The sequence below is a fragment of the Diadema setosum genome, chromosome 22 (assembly GCF_964275005.1).
Source record: "Diadema setosum chromosome 22, eeDiaSeto1, whole genome shotgun sequence".
NCBI lineage: Eukaryota > Metazoa > Echinodermata > Echinoidea > Diadematoida > Diadematidae > Diadema > Diadema setosum.
The window spans coordinates 13499965-13525890 of NC_092706.1; the positions used below are offsets into that span (position 1 = coordinate 13499965).

A 25926-nucleotide genomic window follows, 5' to 3' on the forward strand; every position below is an offset into this window, starting at 1 on the left:
GTGACTATTTTTTACTTATTTTGAAAGACAAAAGGGAAATATACCTTCAATTGCAACTATCACTTAAATCTTTTGAGCTATGCTCATTACAATAGGCCCAAGTTGCAGACTTCGCCCGATGCGTGTGAAAAATGGGTGTCATGCGTGAGATCGTGAGATGGCCCCTAAATGCTTGAGTCTCACGCAGAATGCGTGAGACTTGGTAGCTCTGCTCCAGTCAATGTAATTATTGCAATTACATTCATGTATGCCTGTTAATACAAACATACTTTCAAATATATATGTAAAAAGGGGAAATGTAAACTTTACATTGGACAAAGTCATTTGTGTAAAGACATAAATGACTTAACCATTATGAAAGTAGATGGGTGTGTGCTGCATCAATTCTATGAGGAAAACAATCGCTCTGAGCTAAAAGGTTAAAAGCTACAAAATAAATGAGATGAATTACAGATGTATGTGGCTTGTGTTTTACTCACACCAGTCTAATACTCGTGCCAGCACTTCCAGTATTTCTGTACACTCCAAAATATTTTATGAACATGTAAATTTTGTTAATTGTACACTGTAGCGTAACTTATGCACTAAATTTCTGAAAAAAGAAACCATATGTTTCTGTTGGAAATGGAAAAATGAATGAATGAATCCTCGTTGCAGCTCCTACATTAACCTGTTGAAGACTTGTCTGGAGTATATTCCGCCAGGTGTCTATGGGATGTGCGTGTTGCAGCAAAATCAGCCGTCCTCGACAAGTTAAGTTAGACTGTAATGACTGGTTTGGGGAAGTCAGTGATCAACAGTGAGTGTGGTTGCGCAAATAGGAAGGGACAAAATGTTCTTTGTACAATTCAAACAGTAGAAATGCAAGTAAATATGACCCTTCTGGAGTCACAGCATTCTGGACAATAGAAGGGGCCACCACATTATACACTGTAATTGCTAGTACAGCAGCCCCTTGAATCTTGCCGGTTGCAGTCAGCACAGTGGCAGAAACAAAGGGTAGATGGCTTACTGCAACTGATTGATGAACTGCCTTTAATTGACATAAATAAGCACTGATTATTCAGTGTTTGAGTACTGCAAAAGCGGGCGTAAAAGTGGATATTTTTGCAAAAGTGATTTTTTGTGCTTGGCTGGGTAAGATGAATTTCATGTGTTTATAACTCCTTGGATTCAAGACACCCATTAGTGGAATATGTAACTTGCAAGAATATCCACGTGTCTTCATTTTTGCACTGGTTTCCTGGTGGTACAAAATGTGTGAAAACTTCCACATTGTGAAAATTTCCACCATTACTGTCATAGCTACGATTAAAAAAAATCATGGGCATACATACAATACTTGGATTCATGAATCGACACAAGAATTTATCAGTTTGGATCCATATTGTTTGTGGTAAAAAGACGCTTGATACAGTTCAATCTTAGCCTCTGAAACAGCAGTTTAGCACAATGAAGCTGAGCTGTAGTGTAGAGCATGATATCGGTCAAAATCCCTAGAATATGTTTGCATGTTTGCATTCCTTGCTGGAAAAATACAGAATGAACTTCTTTCCTGTGGCATGATCTTGTTTTAATAGCATGTTTCATAAGAAGTTCCTGAAGCTGGACAAAGAACACCTCTTGTTAATAACTTTACCAGATTACCATCTCCAGATTTGTTCCTTCTGATCAAGTACTTCACACGAAAGAAGAATAAATTCAAATCATTACAGATATTTCATCTAATTGCATGATGCTCTCTGTTGGCACATTACAATCCCTTCACCACATTTCTATTAAAATTGCTTGTAGTCCTGATTCTTAATGTATCTGTATTATGCGGGTCTAATTAATATTGAATAGATAGCACCTGCATCCATTCAATCACACACACACACACACACACACACACACACACACACACACACACACACACACACACACACACACATTACTCATGGTTATTCATGTACTGCTGGCCTTGCAACCACATCTTGCCCTGCTCAATTTGACTAAAATGAATTGGACAAAACTTTGAGGCAAGGCACAGTCTGCATAAATATTTATAATTTGAACATTCTTTCGTATTTCAAGCTAGAAATATTGTTCATAAAGGGAGTAGAGCATGATTTCAGTATCTAGAGATATCGTCTGTTGAGAATGAGAAGGGCGTTAAGTTGTCTCGAACACTATGGGTTTAGTGGCAACTTAACGGCCTTATCATTCTCAACCGACGATATGTCCTTCATAAGTACGTATTTAGGTCACATCATTTCCTCTATTTTTAGGAGGGGGAAGATGCATTTACAAATTAAACCTTCACCTCCTGAGTATGCCTAGTGTCTTTGGTATAAATGTTCATAAATCTTTACTATCTAAGGTGTACTATATGAGATGCAATGAGGAATATGACTTTTGTGGAAAACTAAACACTTTGGTAAAAATAAGTCCAAACTATAGCACTCTGATTGTCAAGAGATAACGGTACATTTCACATAAGAATGCAATCTCTCACAGATTGTACATAAATGAATGGTTTGACTGACTTGGGGAAAACAGTTGACTAAAAGCGATAAGGCAGAACACTGAATGTTATTCACAGTTCAAGATTAATAAACAGAGGTACACGCTGTATACATCTTGGTAGGCATTTGGAATACGATTGAAACATGGGACTGTGTCATCGTAATTGTCACTGCACAAAAGCTAAAGGCTGTCAAGTGAAGCGGTATCAAAGGATGATGATTGGATGAATAGAATTTCCCTCTAAAGAGCAGGGTGCCCTCAGCGCAGAGAGATGAAGGTCTTGCATCCGTCTTTTGGCTTCATGGTGAGCTCTTCCTGGAAGTCAAGGTCCTGGCCTGGAACAAGGCAGAAGTCATACCTGCTGAGGAGCTTTGCAATGATCACCTTCATCTCGATCTGAGGAGGATAAGGAATAAATGCAGACCTCTCAACCTTTCTGACTGAAAAACAGGGATGATTTGGCTCCAAAGGAGGAAAGAAAGAGCAGATTCTTTCCTCCAAATTTAGAATGGTTGGGAGGTTGGGGAAGGGGAGTTGATAGTAAAAGAGGGGCATGAATGGGATGGGGTTAAGGGGGAACAAGATGGGAAGGGTAGAGAGGGACAGGAAAAAATGGGGTTGGTAAGGAGGAATAGGGATGGGGGGGGGGGAGTTAAGGGAGAAGATGGGGCAAAGAGTGATGGGGTGGTGTTAAAGAGGAAGATAGGGGTAAGAAGGGACAGAGATGGGTAAGGGGTAAAGGGGTAAGGATAGGGAAGGTGGTTGGTACGGAGGAATATGAATGGAGGAGGGGTTAAGGAAGAAGATAGGGGACAAAGAGGGATAGAGGCAGAGGGATCAAAAGGAGGGAAATAGTGGGTAAGAAGGGACACAGATGGGGGAGGGGGTAAAGAGTGACAAGGAAAGGGAAGGAGGTGGGTAAGGAGGGATGGGACAGGGGTGAGATTATGGAGGAAGATGCAGCAAGGAGGAACAGAGATGGAGAAGGGGATAAAGAGAATCAGAAAAAGGGAAGGAGGTTGGTATGCCAAAGAAGGAACAAGGATTGGGGGTTAAGGAGGGACAGGGAAAGGGAAGAGGTTGGGTGAGGAAGTTGGGGAATGAGGGGGAGGTTAAAGAGGGACAGGAAAGAAAGGGGGCTACAGAGGAGTGAAGGGGGTAAAGAGTGATATGGACATAGGGTTTAAAGAAGAACAGGAATGGTGGAAGGAACAATGAAAGAAGATAAAGAACATATTTTCATCTGGACTTACTTGCCATATACCAGTCACAGCAGTCAGTGATTGTGTGTTGGTTGATAATATTTTATAAGGCATTATTTGCAACTTGCAGATGAAACGAAAATCCAGCTTTAGTACTTTAAAATAGTTCTGAAATATGGGTTAGGGATAGAAACAATCAATGTAAATTGTGAATCAGTATAATGTTAAGTACATGTATTCTTAAATATATAAACGTTTCTATAATAAACCTACATTGTACAATTATGGCTTATTGAAGAAAATAGTGATATCTCGTTATATCTTAGACTTTATTGTGAAATGTTTATGTAATGTAATGTCTTGTAATACAACTGACCTACACATATGTATCAAATGTAATAACTCAAACATTCTTTTTGATTATTGCTCCCTAAGGTAAACAAGACCTTCAATGTCCTTCCATGGATAGAACATTCTGGGATGTTTCCCCACGGGAAAACATATTCATGAAAACAATTTCATAGCAAAAAATGTTAAATAATATCAACTCAAAGAAGGGGGAAACTCACCATAGCAAAGGCCTGGCCGATACATGATCTTGGTCCAATTGAGAAAGGGAAGTAGGCAAAGAGAGGCCTAAAATAAAACCACAAATTGAATCCAAAATCAGTGAGTCATAATTCATGCTTCCATACTCTTCTGAACGAGGAAATATATCCAGTACCAGGTACATTCTAACACCTGAACACTTATCTATATCGAATGCTGATACCATTATACAAAGAAAATTATCATTTCTTTTTTTTTCCGGAAACAACTCCAGTTTCATATCTCTGACTGTAAAACTCTCACACTGGCTGAAGGCAGTATAGGGCCCCCCCCCCCCCCCCGCCCTCGACGTTTTGCGTGATTATTCCGCAACATGTTATGCTCTTCCCGCGACATTTTATGACGTTTTTTTTTTCAAGTATTGCGCAACTTTTGAGACCAAATTTGTCACTCCTGGGCATACCGTTTTGAAGCCACGCATCTTTGAAAAAAATTCGTCGACCCAAAAATTGCTCAAAAACATGATTTGGAGTTCAAATCCAATGCAAATTGTGTTTTTGCAATTAATTCATACAAAAATAAATATTTTTACTTTCAATGGCTGATAATGATTCATTATAGCCTGATTATGCTTGAAAAAGTTTCTGTGACAAAATTTTCACGAAAAAGACATCAAAAACAAAAAGTAAAAAACAAAGAAATACTTAAGAAATTCAATAAACAATAAAATACATAAGAAATAATTATGAACCCAAATTTTTGCTTCAATATTATTGTTGAGGATATTGAAAAGAATATGTTCTCCAAAAATTAGAAGTCTTGGAGCTTTACTTTTTTTATTTATAGTCAAAAAATTTATTTTTGCATAAATTAGCATAAATTAATTAATATAAAATACATAAATTACAAGTGGGATTAGGGTTAGGAAATTTAGACCAATATCTTGTAAGATAAGGAAAGCTGATGAAAAGAATATTGATTGTTCATTCTTACTTGTCATCATCTCTGGTAAAGCGTTCTGGGTCAAAGGTCAGAGGGTTTTTGAAGTGGTCCTCATGACGGCCCATAGTGAACATCGGCAGCTGATATACATAGACGCAAAAAAAAAAGAAGAAGATAATTTGGTTAACTCTTACTGTGCTGCATTCACCACTTTTCATAGATGTCTGAAGTTAAGTGTAATAAACAAAAATGACATAATCTCCCTAATACAGTGAACTCCCACTATAACAAAGTCCTCGGGACCAGCAGTTTTCTTTCATTATAAGAGAACAATTAAACAATAGAAATGTGACCTGCTACACCAAAAGGATCCTAAAGTCGCTGACGGCTGAGTCGAGAAAATAGAGTTTGAAGTCACATCATCAAAATTGGTCAAAACAATCGGATTTCTGTTTTTGGCATAATTTTGTAGTCTAATGTTTTGTCTATCATCTGCCGAAATTTTGAAGCTAAATGATCAAACGAAAGGCAAGAAATTAGCATTTTTCTGGGCCATGACTTTCCGACTTTCAACGTAACAGAAACGTGTCCGAAGATTTGGATTTAGCGCCGCAACTAGACTCCGCCCCTAGCAACGAGGGAGTGATCTTATTGGTCAGTGCGTGGCATCCTGATTACTGATTGGTCATGCGTAGATCGCTGGCGCTAAGCTTGAATGAACATCGCGGAGGTCGCTAGGGGCATACCTTCTATTATCAAGCGGTGAAAACTGTCTCGCCTCCCCTTGATCATGTTAGCGTTGGAAGGAAAACTTTCAAAACTTTCAACTTTCTGATTTCCTCAACCACTTGACATGCGCTAATGAAATCATCAATATATCCGCAACCGAGTACTTTTATGAGTAGTGTTATATATGAAACAAGGAAAAGTAGAAATTACGCGGTGCGTAATATAAGTCCCCGCCGGAAGTAGCATTTAGTAGCAAAATGTACAATATAGGTAAAAAGATCAAGGTCAAAGGTCAAAGAAGTCAAAGGTCAAAATTCTATGTAGAAGTTTTGAAGCCCTCACCTAGTGCCATCACATAAAGCAAACAGAATCGAAATCGGGTTAGAAATGGCGAAGGAGTAGCATTTTGTAGCCAATGTACAATATAGGTCAAAAATCAAGGTCAAAGGTCAAAGAAGTCAAAGGTCAAAATTCTGCGTAGAAGTTTTGAAGCCCTCACCTAGTGCCATCACTTAAAGCAAACGGAATTGAAATCGGGTTACAAATGGCGAAGGAGTAGAATTTTGTAGCAAAATGTACAATATAGGTCAAAAATCAAGGTCAAAGGTCAAAGAAGTCAAAGGTCAAAATTCCGTGTAGAAGTTTTGAAGCCCTCACCTAGTGCCATCACATAAAGCAAACGGAATCGAAATCGGGTTAGAAATGGCGAAGGAGTAGCATTTTGTAGCCAATGTACAATATAGGTCAAAAATCAAGGTCAAAGGTCAAAGAAGTCAAAGGTCAAAATTCTGCGAAGAAGTTTTGAAGCCCTCACCTAGTGCCATCACTTAAAGCAAACGGAATTGAAATCGGGTTACAAATGGCGAAGGAGTAGCATTTTGTAGCAAAATGTACAATATAGGTCAAAAATTAAGGTCAAAGGTCAAAGAAGTCAAAGGTCAAAATTCCGTGTAAAAGTTTTGAAGCCCTCACCTAGTGCCATCACATAAAGCAAACGGAATTGAAATCGGGTTAGAAATGGCGAAGGAGTAGCATTTTGTAGGTAATGTACAATATAGGTCAAAAATCAAGGTCAAAGGTCAAAGAAGTCAAAGGTCAAAATTCTGTGTAGAAGTTTTGAAGCCCTCACCTAGTGCCATCATATAAAGCAAACGGAATCAAAATCGGGTTAGAAATGGCGAAGAAGTAGCATTTTGAAGCAAAATGTACAATATAGGTCAAAGGTCAAGGTCAAAGGTCACAAATGAAATTCTGTATAGAAGTTTCAAAGTTCCCATGTAGTGCTATCATATAAAGCAAACAGAATCAAAATCGGGTTAGAAATGGCGAAGGAGTAGCATTTTGAACATTTTGATCACACACGGACGCACGGACGGACACACGGACGCACGGACGCACGGACGCACGGACGCACGGACGCACGGACGGACACACGGACACACACACGTACGGAGCCCGTTTCATAGTCCCCTGCTCGAACTCGTTCGGCGGGGACAATTAAAGTGGAAGAGTAAGGGAATAATGTCCTGTCATTTTCAGAAAATTGTCCTCCCTCCACTTTTGGATCCTTTTGTTGTAGCGGGTCACAAATACATAGAGCGGATTATGTTGCGGCCTGAATAGTCACTTCGTTGTAACCAGAATTTTGTTATAACGGGATTGCATTGTACTTATTCTGCTTTGATCTCCCTGTTGGACTGAGCACTGTTACACTATTTTGGGCAGTTTGAAATTATTGCAAGGTACACCTTGGGGAATTAAATGAATGCCAATTTAAAAAAAACAAAACAAAACAAAACAAAACAAAACTTGACAAATTTTAGCTAAGGGACAATTAAACATGACTTTGCAAGGTTCAACTAGCACACTCACGATATATGAAACACAAATTAAACTTAATATGAGATCACCCATCAAAACCAATCAATAGGGGAAAAAAAGGGAGAGATGGCTTTATCTGATATAATGCACAGAAATATTACATAAAGGACCTGGTATTCTTCAGCTCAACTTTAGAACACGGCTTTTACAGAACTGGAAAAGCAGCTAATGTAAAGTTCATATCACAGCACTGAATTTACAATGCAATGTCATGCTAAACACAGCATTTCTTTCTTTCAATGTTTCTACACATATTAATTTCTCTTTTTCTTCCTTGTATATCCAACAAAACTGTCATGGGATACACAAACATACCACCACAGTGGATCCTTTGGGGACTGTATAGCCACACAGTTCAGTGTCTTCCAGAACTCTCCTGTTGGACCCTCCAATAGGACCGTTTAGCCTCAAGGACTCCTTTAAGACCTGTTGGGGGGGGGGGGGTGGGGGGAGGGGAGTTAGTGAGTGTGGTCACTAGTTAACAAAGAAAGAAATAGACATTACAGGGTCACCTTTGGTGCATCATTTTACTATAGACTTGAATCCCTATACAATTTGTTTTTCTTCATTTCAACTTGCAATGATATATTCATTTATTCTTTTCACTTTAAAAGATGGGTGTACACTTTTATGATTCTGCCACTGTTATGGAAATCACAATGGGGTAAACAGCACTGTGCACATATTTTCATTATCTGCACCAACACTGTTTGAATGACTACCACAATTCAAAAGTGGGATAATTTGGTGATGACAAAGTTAAACAGAGTGAAAACAGATATAACAAATGCTAAGAGCCAATAAATACATCAGTAACAAGCATAATGGAGAGCGTACAGTGGTATAGTAGACAGACTCTTGTATTCAGTGTGTACTGACTCTTGTACTTGAGCTATCATCAATGGAGGGGTTTTGCAGGTGGCTTTTCATCTCTTGTGTAGTTCTGTCACCATTCATTTCATCCGCAGAGGATCAGTTCATTCAGCCTCTGGACCTCTTCAAGTGTGTGAATACCACCAAACATGACTCGTGGAAGTACCATGGTCATCCAATTGCATACTACAGTAACCACCATGCATGTTTCCAGCTTTCTATCTTGTTGTGTGGGGACATACAGCTGAATCCTGGCCCGACTCAGCTAGACCATCACCAACGTGACAATGTAAGCCTACGTGTGCATCATGACTCTGATCCACCCCATCGTGTAAGATATGATGTTCGCGCACTAAATGATTTTAACATAGGTACCGACCAATTTCTTCACCAAGATGTCTGGCAAAGGGTCTGTGAGCTCGGCATCAGACGACGTCGTCGTACGCATCGTGGTCGCAGAGCTCACAAACCACATATTTCATCTCGTGTTTCAACAGATCGTCAGACAAGAACTACAGTAAGTGACAAATCCTCTGTAACTCGTATTGGTGTTTGGAATGCTCGCTCCCTGAGCAACAAGTCTGCGTACATATGTGATTTAGTAGTTAATGCCAAACTCGATATTCTCGTTATAACTGAGACTTGGTTAACTGGTACACAAAGAGACAATCTGATAATAGCGGATCTGAAGGTCTCTCTTCCAAACTTTGATTTTGTACACCGCCCTCGAATGAATTCCAGAGGTGGCGGCATCTGCTTACTTGTCCGTTCATCTGCACGTATTTCCATAAATGACACTTTCACGTTCTCATCATTTGAACTCCTTGATGTCACAATCAACCTTTCTCATTCATCCGCTCTGAGAGTATATGGCATCTACAGACCACCTCCTTCTGCTAAGAACAATTTAACCAATAACTTATTTCTGTCAGAATTCCCTACACTTCTGGAATCAGTGGCAATCGATGACTATCGTTCCATTCTGCTTGGGGATTACAACATACATGTTGACGATTGCTCGGATAATTTGGCTGTATCTTTTCTAAGCACCATCAACTCTCTAGGATTTCAACAGCATGTTAAAGAGGCAACTCATAAAGCTGGACACACATTAGACCTAGTTCTAAGCAGAAAAGTTGACAACATTGTATCGAATGTTAATCTTGTCACATTTCTGCCCTCTGACCACTCCGCCATCATCACCACTCTCAACCTCAAAGGCCCAGTGAACCCCATGAAGCAGACTACCTCCAGAAATCTACGGTCTATGGACCTCTGCTCCTTTAAAAATGACATTGCTGCATCACTTTTCCAGATCAGAGAGCCAGCGTGTCCCTCCGAGGCTGTCCTGCTGCTTAACTCTCATGTAACAAGACTTCTTGATAAGTACGCTCCGCTCAAGACTAGATCTGTAACAGTGCGGCCAAATAATCCCTGGTACACGACAGAAGTGAAGGAGGCTAAGAAGCGTAGACGCCGTGCAGAGCGCCGCATGATCAAGTCTGGTCTTTGCATTGACAGAGAGCTGTATCGGCAAGAGTGTGAGTCCTACTACAGCCACCTTGCTGACGCCAAGTCAAGGCACCTAAGAGAGGAGATTGCTGCTGCAGACACCAAACAACTTTTCAACATCATCAAAAGACTCACAATTGCACATCCAGATTCTTCTCTTCCTGACCATACTTCAAATCCTGCACTTGCCAATCAGTTTGCTGAGTTTTTCGACAACAAGATTAGTACCATTGCATCTTCATTCCCGGTGTCTCCTGAAATCTCTCTCTCTAATTCCCCTCGCATAAATTTAAACACTGAGTGTGTATTTTCTGAGTTTGGTTTAGTCACTGAGTCACAAATGAAACGTCTCATCAATTCTCTTCCGTCCAAGTCTTGTTCTCTTGATCCTCTCCCCACATGGCTACTAAAAGAGTGTCTAGATGAATTTCTTCCTGCAATAACTCACATTCTGAATCTCTCGTTGTCATCAGGCGTAGTTCCTAAGCACTTCAAAAGGTCGCTCATATTGCCCTTTCTAAAGAAACCCAGTTTAGACCGTAATGATTTGAATAATTTTCGCCCTATTGCTAATCTGTCTTTTCTTGGTAAAGTTCTTGAGAAAGTGGTTGCTCGCCAACTCAGAGATCATCTTGATGAACACCAGTTGTTTCCTAGTAATCAGTCTGCCTACAGACACTTCCACTCCACCGAAACCGCCTTATTGAAGGTACTCAATGACCTCCTCTTAGCAGTAGACAAAGGCCATGAAGTTGCTCTTCTGCTTTTAGATTATTCTGCTGCGTTTGATACTATCAATCATGAAATTCTCCTTAACAGATTGGAGACTAATTTTGGTCTAACGGGAACAGTCTTGAGATGGATTGCATCTTACTTACACGATCGCCACCAGATGGTTACTGTGAACGGTGCATTTTCTCAGTCGTTCCCTCTTAGACATGGTGTCCCCCAGGGGTCTGTGGTTGGTCCTTTACTATTTCTTCTATACACAGCCCCTCTGTCTTCAGTAATCAACTCTCATAACGATATTTTACATGTTATGTATGCCGACGATACTCAAATCTACATAATCATACAACCAAATACCCAAGTCAAAGCACTCTACAAACTTAGTAGATGCGTTGATGATATCAAGCAATGGTCTCACGATAATTATTTGAAATTGAATTGTGTTAAATCGGAATTTTTGTATGTTCATTCTCAGTTCAGGCGGGGTAGCTCTCTAACAGAATTTTCCTTTGAAGATAGTACTATCCCCATCTCTCAGTCCGTCAGAGATCTCGGAGTTATTGTAGATAAGCATCTGAACTTTCAACAACATATTAAGAATTCATGTCGTTCTGCTGCTTGGGGTATTTGTAAAATTGGTAAAATACGTAAATTATTGGATCAGTCTTCCACAGAACGTCTCATTCACGCATTTGTTTCCTCTCATCTTGACTACTGCAATTCCCTTCTTGTTGGTCTCCCTGCTTCAAGTACTGCACCACTTCAAAGAATTCAAAATACAGCTGCTAGGCTTGTGACCCTTACAAAAAGATCTGACCACATTACTCCAGTTCTCCAATCCCTCAACTGGCTCCCCATCCATCAACGTATCACTTTTAAAATCCTCCTTATTGTTTACAAGATATGTAATAATCTTGCCCCATCTTATCTTAAAGATCTAATTTCCTTCCGCTCCTCCACTTCAACCCGTTCTCTTCGTTCTTCCTCCGCTCTCCAATTATCACGTGGTCCCCGCACCTGTACACGTTATGGTGATAGGGCCTTTTCAGTTATTTCCCCACTTCTTTGGAATGAACTCCCTTTTTATATTCGTAACGCTGAAAATGTTGATAGGTTTAAGTCATTGTTGAAAACTCATCTGTTTACACAACCTTAATCTTGCTGTTGTTGTTGCTGTCGTTATCATAATATGTACATAATGCTGTATTTTGTTTTTACGTTATATATATTATTATTTTTCCCCGATTTGATGCGCTTAGAAACATCAGTATTAAGCGCTATATAAATGTTATTCATTATCATTATCATTATAGTGCTGTATGACAAGGGGAATAAATTGGCAAATATTTGTTTTTGTTTTCATTTTTGCTTTTAATTTTTTTTTTTTGAAGTGTAAAGTTTTGCACAGTTCCTGAACAGATTTAGAATGAGAATGGAACACATTTTTACCTCAAGACAGGGAGAGGGTGTCTGTGTATGATCGTAAACTGTCTGTTGGTAGGTGTGGTCTGGCAACGATGCCAGTATCAACACAAGTGCATTTTCTAGGGCCTACTTACGAGAGTTAAATACTGCAGCTTGCCAACATCACTGAAGTCAATGAAGTCCTTGCCCCCAACAACAGAGTCAATCTCCTTCTTAAGTCTGAAGAGAAACGGAGAAATAGTGAAGAATGCTGATATTTATCTCAACAGGATTTGCATAAGTATTTGTAGCTATTTTCTTTACAAAATGGGCATAAGAATACACAAACGATAATCAAACAGTAATAATTAGACTATTGTCCTCTTGCCCTGTTCACCCATGCTTACACAAGACGCTGTTGTTATATCGAGGGGAGGGGTCCAGAAAGATATAAACAGCAACATTGGAAATAAATAAACAACTGAATTTCAGAAAACAATATGCCATTCACAGCAATTAAAAAAAAAAAAAAGATTAAAAGCAGAAAGTCCATAAAAAAAAGAGAAGAAAATGAACACCACCCTCCTCCCTCATATACACAGGCTGAGGTTGAACACAAATGTCATGGATTGATCCATTAACGAAAACTCACACATTACCACCTCACACGTGCAAAAAAGAAGAGAAAATAAGAAGAGTAAAAGATGAAGAGATGAAGAGACAGTGAAGAATGCTTATAGATATCCCAACAGGATACTTATACATAACCCCCCCCCCCCCAAAAAAAAAAGAAAAAAAAAACAACAAAGAAAAGAAAAAAATCTTGAACATTAATCATAAGCCCTAGCATTAGGCAGCTATCTATCAAAGTTCAATGTAACAAAGTTCAATAGACATTATGTTGACTGCTAGCATACAAAAGTGGATTCATATCATGATTTTGTGAGTTAAGTATTAACACCATAGGTGCTACAGCTACTCAGTGTGATAACACATTCCTATGTACAGTACAGGGGGGTGTTTCATAAAGCTGTTCGTAAAGTTACAAATGACCTACGAACGACTGGTGATCAGTTCTTGCGCTGAATTATTGAAATTCTGATTAGTATAGCACATCAGAATTGATCACCAGTCGTCCCTAAGTCATTCGTAACTTTACGAACAGCTTTATGAAACAGTGCCCAGTTCTCAGTTGAGCGTCTGTGGGTCAAAACTGACCTTGACAGGACATCTGGATTGTGGCCAAGGTGGAGAAGACAGAATGACAGGAGATTGGCAGTGGTCTCTTGTCCTGCAAACACAAGAATGATTGGACCGTCAAATGAATCCATTCAGTAAGTACTACGACAGGGTTTATGCGTTCTGTCGAGTGTGGACTCTACCAACGCTCTATGCCTGTCTCAAGAAGCAGCCTTTAAGCCATCAAGTCACGGAAGCAGCACTACTGTAGTTTGATGCTGTAAATTTTGTATTTGAGATTGATTACAGGAAGAGCATGTCATATACGTTTACAGGAGTTCGTTTTCTCTCATCCTTCTGTAAAACTTCATTTTCTTAAATATTTTCTTACACATACTATCAACTGCAATGACTAGACAATAGTCTATTTCAGTACTTCAAAGACATGTCCCTTTCTTGAATTCAGACAAATACCACCAAGACCATATGTACATCTGTTCCATTCAGCCACTAATATATCATCATAAAAGATAAATAAGTTGAACACTTCATGAGAGAGGACTTTGGAGGTGTATGAAACAATAATCAGTCTGTAAAACATGAATCATTTCACTGAAAAGATTCATCTGAGTGGAAAATCAACTGGTTAAGTGTTCATTTTGTCACAATCAGTGGAAATTACCTTTGCTTGATAAGACTTTCACCTGCTGGATTTGCAGGCTTCTTCAGATCGAGAGCTGTGAGAGAGACTTCCCACTAGCCGACACAGCTGGCCCACACCGATCTGAGAGAATGCTATCGTACATTGAGGAAAGTGAGTATTGCCCCAGATCTCGGTTGAAGATTTTCCCTTGTTGTTTGCGAATGTGAATTGCTTCCCTTATCCAGCGTGAGGTTTTCCCAGTCTCTGGCTAGGATGGAACGCTTCTCCCAGTTGGTGTGGTGATTTTCACTGGCCACATGATCGCTGATGGCCGACTTGTGCATGAGGAAGAAGAAGTGCTCCACCCTAGCCAGAGACTCTGAGGAAACCTCACGCTGGGAAAGGGAAGCCATTCACATTCGCAAACAACAAGGGAAGATCTTCACCCGAGACCTGGGGCAATACTCACTTTCCTCAATATACGATCCCATTCTCTCAGATCGGCGTGCGCCAGCTACATCGGCTAGTGCAAAGTCTCTCTCACAGCGTTCGATCTGAAGAAGCTGGGCGAAAGTCTTAGCAAGCAAAGGTAACTTCCACTGATTGTGACAAAATGAATGTTCAACCAGATGAATCATTTCAGTTTGAATGCTTCCCAGCACCTGCAGCAAAGAAGGTGCAGAATTCGTCGATCATATCCTCCATCCCAAAGGACGCCTCTTGGAGGTTGTTGGATGCATCCAGGATGTAAGTGAGGATGTCGCTAGGCACCTCCTCCCCCGCCTCGATGGCTCTCATCCGCGCCTCGATACACTCCCGGCCGAGGGCCCGCATCCGGTGGGCAGTCTCGCGCATCTCGCGCTTGTACCGGAGGTGACTTGGCAGCGGGCTCAGCTTGGTAAAAGGTTATGTATAATATAGGCGGTTATTTCATGTTGCCATGGAAACAACATCTTAGTATTAAAGGGATGGTACATTATTGGTGGAGATGAGAATAGGGCTTTTAACTTTTTGCGAGATACCAAGAAAAACTTACGATATAGTACAGAGCATACCATTTTAAGAGGAATTCAAAGTTTATTTGATGAAAATCAGGTTTGGAATGACTGAAACATCCAAAAACAAAGTAAAACAAAGCGATCGTAATAAAGTGTGGGTCCCACACTTATTAGAATCGCTCTTTTTTGGATATCTCAGCCATTTCAAAACCAATTTTCATCAAATAAACGTTTAATTCCTCATAAAATTACATGCTTTTTCATATTTTATAAGAGGTTTCTCATCATCTCGTGAACCAAAAAATGTTAGAAACCTGAAATTAGGTCTCAACCAAAACTGTACGATCCCTTTAAGTATGGACTGTAGGTGTGAGTCAAAGTAAAGGCTGTTAGAACATTATTACATTGTGTGAAAAGAGTTAAATCTCCCCTGAGATTTTTTTTTTAAATCATACATTTCAAGACATTTTACTTACACTGAGGAATGCATGGATCTTGGAAAGAAATACTAGTGTTTTATATGAGGAGAACCAATGAGCATGCTGTACATTGGGGCATTCACTTTGCAACTCAGCAGGGGGCAAAATAGCTCCACATTATGTAAGCTCCTGAAAGTAAGTGTAGTTTGATCACTGATCAGGCATTATCAAGGTTAACCCTATTCTAACTGGGGGGGGGTCAAATTGACCCCCCCTCGACGTTTCGCGCCATGATTCCGCAACGCGCAAAGATTTTGCCGCGTTGTTTCACGACTTTTTTCATTGAAGTCTTCTGCATATTTTGAGACCAAATTTGCGACGTCCAGGTACACCGTTCTGAAGTTACATAATGTTGTGCATATGCATGTCAACCCGAAAACAGCTCAAATCAATGATATCGTGTGCAAATTGAATGCAAATTGTGTTTTTTGGTTAAATTGATATAAATTAGATTATTTCAACTTTTAACCATTGAAATTAATCAATTCTAGTGTAGATAAGCCTGAAAAAGTGCCTACAACAAATTTTGGCAAAAAAACAATAGAAAACAAAAGGTCGAAAAAAACAATAAAATACATAAGAACTTAACAAAACAATAAAAAACAAAAGAAATTGATTTTGATTGTGCTATTTTTTTACATGAAAATTGTTTGATATGTCTTGAGGAAGTCTGACACAAATATTTAGCAATACTTCAGTCTTTTTAATGGAGTTATAGGTGAAAATATGATTTCATGCACAAATTTGCATAATTAATTCATTAAAAATAGAAAGGCAATATTTTTCTATTGTATGACCATGTAATCTTGTAGTAGACATCCAGCTCTATCTTCAGGCAAAATTTCACGGCGATTGCGCGATTGGTGGCCGAGATCTGAAAGGGGGGGTCAAATTGACCCCCCCCCCCCCCCCCAGTAAAAACTTGGTCTCAAATAGCCCAGTTAGAATAGGGTTAAATGAGGTCATAATGCTGATAACTACTGATGGCTGCCAGTCATCATTTTGCACTGAGGTCAATTGCTATAGGGGGCACTGAAACTGCTGAGAGGAAATAGTCATACCAAGAAAATATAATCTACACTGATAAGAAATACTCATGCTTAACCCATTGAGGAAGAGTCCCAAGTATGCTCGGGCAAGTGTCTATGGGAAATGCATGTTGTAGCAAAATCAAACCGTCCTCATAGGTTAAGGAGCAATCAATATCTTCTCATAGCAGCAGTGACACACTAAATCTGCTCTATATGCTGGAAAATACAGACTACGAAGAGATGATTTCTAAATTACTGAAAAAGTTGACAACTTTGTGAAATTATTAGCAAATTTATACACTTGGCCGTTAAGTTGAATTTCATGTGTCTTTAATTAATCACACAGAATTAAAACATGACATACTGGGGTGTGAGATATTTCAGTGCATCTGAACTGCAAAACATCTGAACTGCAAAAGCGGGGTTTGGGGAAGACCCAAAAAGTCTGAAATCAGATTAAAATATGAGCTCTCACAGTTCTGGATAAAGCACAATTATACAACAAGCAATCTTTTTTTTTTTTCTTTGTTTCTATATTTGTGTAAGTTTCATGCCATCCGGATTGCATGAAAGATTCTGCATAGCAAAAAAGTAAATTTTTAATGTATCCTTACTTCCAGGAGAGGATTGCTGTACATTGCCTGCATGCCCATCGCCAGGTGAGGAACAAGATGACACAGCTGGTGGTTTGGGTTCGTAATCACGTCCTCCTTTATGCCAAAACCAACCTGTGGAATGTACGCAAAATATTTGACTTTCAGAACGACATTCACTATCAGCATAATAGTGATGATGACTATCATGTTACGATGACAGAGAATAGTACCATTTGTAGAGGTAGCAACAGCAGTAACAATATTGATAATAATAATGATGATGATAATAATTTAGTAAAAGCTAGAAGTAGAAGAATCACCAGCAACACGAGAAAGGATGAAAAGAGTTAAAACAAATAAAGTGGTATATCATTTTCTCTGCACTTTTCTCTCTTCATACCCTGCCAATAATAATAACGATAATGATAATAATAAAGATGATCATAATGATGATAATAATAATAATAATAATAATAATAATAATAATAATAATAATAATAATAATAATAATAATGATAATGATAACAATAATAATAATAATGATAAAAGCTAGAAGAAGTAGAAGAAGAATCACCAGCAACATGAGAAAGGATGAAAAGAGTTAAAACAAATAAAGTGGTACATTATTTTCTCTGCACTTTTCTCTCTTCATACCCTGCCAATGATGTCTAGAGTGATGCGGCCAAATTCATGCAGCATGGTGACTTCTGTCTTTCCATCAGCGTACTGCATCAGGTGATTGGTCAGCTGATCAGCGGCAGTGTTAAAAGGCTCCATCAGACCCATGAGGTATCTGTTTGATTGCAAGCAATATGGACAAAAAATACAAAACTTTGATGGCATGCTAGAGCTTAGTAGCTAATGGTATTCCTCCATAAAAAAGGTCATCCTTCACTACACAAACAAAAGTTCTTAAAATCCACGAGCTTTATACTGTAATGAACCTTCAAGAAAAAGAAAATAATAAAAAAATGTGAAACATTTCATTACAAATTCTGGCAGTGTGAATATTTTTTTTTCCCTGTCATATTGACTGTAACTTGAGCTAATCTCCTTTTCACTGCCCTGGAATACAAAACAATTTGATATCAAAATCCTTCACCCATTGAGGAGGAGTCCTGAGTACACCCGGGAAGGTGTCTATGGGAAATGCATGTTGTAGCAAAATCAGTCCGTCCTCAATGGGTTAATATCTCTTCGAGGCAAGCAATTTTTGTGATGGGAAAGTGCCAGAATGACAGGAAGAAGACAGAAAAAAAAAATGAGTACAACTGTAGATCTACACCAATCACAAGTCATCCAGTGTACAACATCACTATCTATTTTGCATCCCCTATTGACTCTAGCAGGAGTGCCAGGGTTCATCTAGAATGCCATTCTTACTTGCGGTGGAATGCCGGATTGAAGAGTGCCCTTTTCCTTGCCCAGACCTCGTGGTCTGTCTCTGAGACTAGGCCTTTACCAAGGGACCTGGCCCCGAAAAGGGAATGAAATGGTCTGTACTGCTTTTCATCTTTTGGATACTTGCTCCTCGTCATTAGTTCCTATCAAGAAAACATCAAAAATTTGTGTACCAAGAATTACAAGATCTTTTCCTCGAAGATCCTACACTGTCCATAGATATTGTGAACTAGGACCAATAAGTTCTGTATGCCTGCATAATAATAGTATAATTTGAATTACTAGAGTGAATGTTTCCACCAACCTTCTTAAGTTCTGTGAAAAATTAATAATTGTATGACAGACCTTGTGATATTATAGGAAAAGCATTCTGAACTTTACTGATTGGGTATAATGGTACTATCAAAGCAGTGCATGGTATAAAATTTCATGTCAGTAATTTTTAGGATAGAATCTACTACATACAATTTCTGCCACGCATGGGACTAATCATAATTATCCCTTTTCAGAACTCTCACTGACCACAGGAGTCATTAATTGATGTAGCTCTGTTCTTTTTCAAAAAGTGAACAATATTTGATACTCTTGTAGCTTGGCATGCATTGTAGAGCTCTTGACCATAATTATGATACGGGTCAAAGAAAAAGTGGGAAATCACTAAACGTTTCTGCTGAAGGGATGATACCTTCAATTTGTATTTCTCATTCCAACAATGTGGTTGAAAATTGTCATGCAGGTCCCAATTTGCAAACATATTCACATTACTTTAGTAACAAATCAATCACTTGACAATTCAAATGAACATGTCTCCACTTTTTTTATTTCATTCACAAAACAACAAATGAAAACCAGAATTCAACACTTGCATTTATTCCTTCGGGTGAAATGAATCCCATCAAGGGGAAGAAAAAAGAAAAGTGAGAAGAAAATCCTTGCTTAGAAGGGTGTATTACCAAATACCTAATGACAAGTAGCAAACTACTACTCAGACTTAGATGTAGGTCTGTGAAGTCAATGATTTTTGGAGTCTTCAGCTCTTTTTATTCTTTTTAAATAATTTTTTTTTTTGTTAAGTTATTCATGTACAAACCTGCTCCGCAAGTTGAACACAATGTAAAACCATGTAACAGAGTCTCATGCATGGACATTCACAACATTCTAAGGCCAATTAACAAATACGAGTCAGCAAAAAGACAACAGGCATGCAGACGAGAAAATGGGAGGGAGATTAAAAACTGGTGTTACCTTGATAGCAGCGGTATCGCAGCATACAACTACGACACTGTGCAGGGCACACATGGTGAATATCGGGCCAAATTCGAGGCGCCTGATAGCAATGGCAGATAAGGGAGAGACAACATGCAGATCACACGTAAAACAAGAAGTGTTCACAGATCAAACATGAGCAAGGGCATGACAGAACAAATCACATTGCAAACAATACTTCATCCATTGCATTATAATATTGGCACATATTTGTCAAATGTATGCATTTACACTATGTCCAGCTTTCAAATGATTTTAATTCTTATAGCTCATTTTGATAAGTCAACATCTTGGTTGAAAACAAACAAAAACACAAATATACATTGTAGTTAGATTGTGCCAGATATATCTTGTAACCTAGGTTTCTCATTCAGGAGTTGGGTTTGTTATAATCTTCTCTTCATAATCATTACAGAGAGAGAGAGAGAAAAAAAAACCCAACAACATCCACATGTCTTTCTTAAATTTCTCAATATCCCCCTCCCTTCATATCCCATCAATTATTTTGATTCCTCTTGTCTGGTTTGCACAAAGCATCCTGCATTAATACAGCGCTACGAATTGACAAAGTTTGAGTCTTTTCAATGGTAATAAACTTCATGTAAATATTCACACATAAAATGTGAGTATCCTGCATTACAATACCAACAAAAAGTTGCCAGACATAAATTTTTAATTAAGGGCAGATTCTAAAAGAACAGACTCTACTAAGCTTTAAAATGATAGCTCAATTCAAATGGACTCTCCTAACCTCTCTAAATATTGGAAAGAAAGGACTCTGGAAAAATGTGAACTGAGAAAAGAGGCTCTGAAGTATAGGGAATATTCAAGCGGTTAATCTTTTGTAAGCGGTGCTACCTGTGTGATGAATGGCACAAAAAACAGGATGTATACCACCATAGCAACAACAATGAAGGGATTATCAGATTAAGCTGAACTTGAGCATGCTCTTTTAAGACATTCTGTCTATGATTAATGCCAACTTTCAAAGTAGAAGCTTGGGCTTTCAAAAGTTATCAGAGTTGAAAGTGAAGAGTGTGCAAAGGATTTTTCAAGAAATAAATAGGGGCCTATAAGACATACCTGATCACACTACTCTAATATTCAAAAAAAGGGGTTGTAGAAAATTGCTGAAAACCCACTTTCCCATTCGATCCCAAACTCAAGAATAAGGTAGAAGAAGAATAGCTCTTTCAGAAAATGTGGAAAACTCAAAATTGACTTGGTCGACCCATTTCACCTTGACTGAATCTTCATTTAAAATCAAGGGGGTGCAATTTTTTGTTGGTTTTGTGATGCACGGTCACAAATGAAAGCATTCACACGCCAGTGCAGAGTGGATCTTTTTAGTGTGCAAATTTTAGATTGGAAGGGGGGGGGGGGGGGGGGGGAGGGGAGGGCACAGTAATGTATGGCTAATTTGCACAAAGACTATTCTTTAACACACTGTACAATAAGCCAATTCACAGTTTCAATCTGAACATGTGCAGACAAAGGCCATTGCAGACCTTCTCTTGAAATGGATTTGCAACTGAGGTATTCAAGCCTAGATAGGGCTTCAACTGTGTTACAAATGAACCAGGTGCAGATTGGTATTTAAAAGTGAATGTGCATTCTTATCAGCAACATTAACAAAAGCCATTCATGCAGCACTGGCATGTTAATTACTACTTCCTACATGGCTGTTTTCACTTCCTCTTCTTGAAGATTATTCCATGTTTTGCAAAGTCTGTGGTTGGGGAGGTCATTGCAGACCAGTACCGGTACTATAACTGTGAACTGGCTTTGATATGCAACCAGCATGCAAGTCACATTCAAATTCTGGACTCCCAGCACAATCAACAATGCTTTTCACTGACATACGTTGCCCCAAGAAATATCAATGAATAATCAAAACATTGAAAATACAGGCCCTAAAGTTCATTTTATATTTTATAAGAGAAAGATGTGCCTATCGAACCCTTCATGTATTGGTAAATAATTATTCAAAACTTTCTCACTTCTTTGATTGTGTTCATTGTACGCACATATAATCTCTTTCTTTTTCAACACATACAAACTTCCCACTTCATCGCAAACACTTTTATCTGTGACTTACCATGCATGTATCTGCTTACTGAAAGATTTTGTCTCAGCAAACTGGGGTATGTTGCCAAGGTAAAAGCTGAAAGAGAAAAATTACCAAATTAGTGGTGAGAAGATGAAAGAAAAGGAATCATTAATTGAGATGAGAGTTCCTCGATCATGATGTCAAACAAACACTTGAAACACAATTGAGTTAACTTGAAAGTACCACACACTAATACTTTGGAACGGGGAAAAAATATCACAAGTGCAAGTAGAGAAAACTTCATTAGACAACAACAAAAACAACAACACCAACAACAAAAAGTACCGTAACCAGACTATGTTGTCGACTGACTTCATTAATATTGTATTCCTCATTGGCTGCCCCCAAGTCTGTAGGTCAGCAGAGAAATCTCAGGTACTACTCTGTATAGTCATCACTTCTTCACTATTGAGTCAAAGGGGAACTGGGGGCCTATCTATGTTTCTCCAGAATACAGAACAAGTTTGCCAAGCTACCAGGAATATGATCTTGGGATTTACTCAATTTTTTTCTGTTTTTGTTGTTGTGATTTCCAGGATGTTATACAACTACAATTATATTTATTAACATTTTTTTTTTTTAATTTCTCAGGAGTGTAAAGAGAAAGAGAGAGAAACCTCTGAAAAGAAATCTCCAGTTGAAAAGTCAAATACATCTTTTTTCATTTTACAATTCTAGGCCAAGATTTTGTTGCATACAAAGTAGATTCTACCCCTTTACCAGACATTGTTGTGGGGGGGGGGGGGGGGGGGTACATATTCCTTTACTAGGGCACTAGGCTTTACCATCGACTTTAAAAAATACATGTAAATACAGCCTCAGATCGGGTCTTGTACCTGGTTAACTATACACAGCCTAGTCGCTGTATTAAAGTAGTGGGAGGTCACTTGATCGATCATGTGACCTCCCAATATTCAAAATGGCCTGGCGTGAAAGACGTGTACTGTTTGCTTATGCTGCATATAATCATCATTTTCGGTAGCCCGACCAGACGCTGTTAATACGCTACGCGAATACAGCGTCTGACCAGCGAGCGGGCACCTTCAAAGTGGGGAACCACAACACAACTACAAAACTTATGAAAATGTATACGTTCTTTATAAACAATGTACACGTTACCAAACGTTACTCACCTTAAGTGCATGCTTGTATTACAGAAGGTTCGTAAGTCCATTGAGAGCCCTCGTGATAAGTCCGTGGAACCAAAGAATAATACTTTCTGGCGGATTCCCTAACACCGTCGCGGTTCATCGTTGCAGAATTCAAAATGGCGCCTTGATCTCTGCGGAAATCTTTTGCGTGCGTGCGATGCGCTGCTCGAGTGTTGGTGTAGCAGCACGGTCGACAGCGCGACCTTTTGAAAGGGCATTCAGATCATGTGACCTCCCGAATATTGGAAACGGCCTGGCGTGAAAGACGATGTACCGTTCGTGAACCGTCCACACATGCTGCATATAACCATCAATTTAGGTAAGTTATTAAATCTAAATTTCAATACTCATAGCATAGATATGAAGTCTCATTATCATTTTGTTCGTCAGATGAGTTTGAAGTGGCAAAAAAATGATCTAAAGTATCAAAATTCAATCCGATCGCATGCGATCGTTGGACCCTCTTCGTGTTTGGAGCTTCGTTGGTACAGCCCTGTCGCGCTACGTATGTACAGCGGCGACTGGGCTGTGTATAGTTACATTTTCGGTAAGTTGTAAAAAGTCCATTTCAATATTGATAGCATATAGATATGAAGTCTCATTACCGGGGGGTATTGAAGATTCGCATCAGAATCAGAGGAGTTTAAGGTGACAAAAAAATGACTAATCAAAATTCAAAGCGATTGCATGCGATCGCTGAACTCTCTTCTTGGTTGTGGGTCATGGCTGTACAGCCCTATTGCTACTTACAGCAACTGGGCTGTGTATAGTTAGTACTAACTATACACAGCCCAGTCGCCGCTGTACATACGTAGCGCGACAGGGCTGTACCAACGAAGCTCCAAACACGAAGAGGGTCCAACGATCGCATGCGATCGGATTGAATTTTGATACTTTAGATCATTTTTTTGTCACTTCAAACTCATCTGACGAACAAAATGATAATGAGACTTCATATCTAATCTATGCTATGAATATTGAAATTTAGATTTAATAACTTACCTAAAATGATGGTTATATGCAGCATGTGTGAACGGTTCACGAACGGTACATCGTCTTTCACGCCAGGCCATTTCCAATATCCGGGAGGTCACATGATCTGAATGCCCTTTCAAAAGGTCACGCTGTCGACCGTGCTGTACACCAACACTCAAGCAGCGCATCGCACGCACGCAAAAGATTTCCGCAGAGATCAAGGCGCCATTTTGAATTCTGCAACGATGAACCCTGACGGTGTTAGGGAATCCGCCAGAAAGTATCATTTTTTGGTTCCACGGACTTATCACGAGGGCTCTCAATGGACTTACGAACCTTCTGTAATACAAGCATGCACTTAAGGTGAGTAACGTTTGGTAACGTGTATATTGTTTATAAAGAACGTATAAATTTTCATAAGTTTTGTAGTTGTGTTGTGGTTCCCCACTTTGTAGGTGCCCGCTCGTTGGTCAGACGCTGTATTCGCGTAGCGTATTAACAGCGTCTGGTCGGGCTAAGTTAGTACCTGATTTGTGGTATCATTTTTAGTAATTCACTTGCCTGAACTGCCCCCTCCCACACCGGATCAACGCCCCTGTTTGTAGGGCAGATTCATGGATCCAGGTTGTTCCAGTTGGAAAAAAAGGAGCATCCCAGTTGGTTGGGGAGATGGGGGAGCGGAGCGCCATGGTCTGACATGATCATGATGGAGATTTTTGTTTTTTCTTTTGCTTTAAATTTTATAAATTTATGAATTGAATGTGACATTCCAGATAATGCCTAGAAATTTAATAGAATCACGATAATAAAACATCGATTAAGTTGCTCATGGTCACACAGAGTCTCAGTAGTATCTACATATGCCAAAACTGATTATTGTGATCCTTGTCCTGATCCTGATCCTTGTGAATTGTGTGTTGCTAATTGCGTGCCTGCGCCTGCGTGTGACCGTGGTGACGTAACACTTTACAGGTACAACGCTGAGAAACCCCAAAATCTATGAATGGGACTGAGGGGAGGGGAGCGTGTTGCTACAATGCACTTACTTTGCTCTTTTCGGACCAGGAATATGACGATACTTTTCGTGTTGGTGGTGAATGTAGAGCGTGTAGGCTATAAAAGCTGTGATGGCAGAAAGAACCACAAAGCACAGTGCGTATCCGATAATTTGAAAGATCAAAGGCGCCATATTTGCTTGTAAGCAGAAGCCAGCCAAGTGGGAACACACACAACATAAACAAACATTCTGGGATCAACATAGCCCCGGAGACCCGCCGTTCTGCGGCGGGCCACCACTGTACGTTGTACGTTGGGGCTGCTGGTCGCAGTTAGGATCAACATAGTACGCTGTTCATTATGCACAAGGCGGATGGTCCTCGAGATTGAGACTTGCGCGATGCGTGGGGGGAGGGGCGCATAACTGGTGTCGAGTTCGGCTTCAGATACATCGACCATTAATTATCATAAAAAGGAGCTATAGGGCCTACTTTAGGTGCATTTCACAGAGTGAAACCATGATCAAAGTATCTTGATATAATAAAGAAAGAGTTCACAATTAATTAATTAATCTACTACTTCCGTATCCTGATGATGATTTATGATGATGTTGATGATGATGACACCATTATGCTGTTTTATTCCCACCATTTGGCTTTTATTGTTTTGTTGTTGTTGAATGAATGCATTAATAACAATATGTATCCAACATTCTTTACCTTGTTCAAATAAAATGATGACAAAGTAGTAGTACTCGGAGTAGTAGTAGTAG

At 39.3% G+C, this 25926-nt stretch overlaps 1 protein-coding gene across 1 annotated transcript; it reads right to left on the reverse strand.

Moving 5' to 3' along the window:
* Window positions 1–2679: 2679 nt before the first annotated feature.
* On the reverse strand, window positions 2680–25364 carry LOC140245378 (cholesterol 24-hydroxylase-like). The gene is made up of 13 exons (XM_072324953.1): window positions 25205–25364; window positions 22021–22086; window positions 19902–19983; window positions 18639–18799; window positions 17910–18048; window positions 17274–17387; window positions 14814–15045; window positions 13548–13620; window positions 12485–12569; window positions 8127–8237; window positions 5253–5341; window positions 4280–4346; window positions 2680–2904 (listed from the first exon to the last, which is right to left on the reverse strand). Exons 1-13 carry the CDS (start codon window positions 25345–25347, stop codon window positions 2767–2769), a joined length of 1500 nt encoding a protein of 499 aa, XP_072181054.1. The 5' UTR covers window positions 25348–25364; the 3' UTR covers window positions 2680–2766.
* Window positions 25365–25926: the final 562 nt, after the last annotated feature.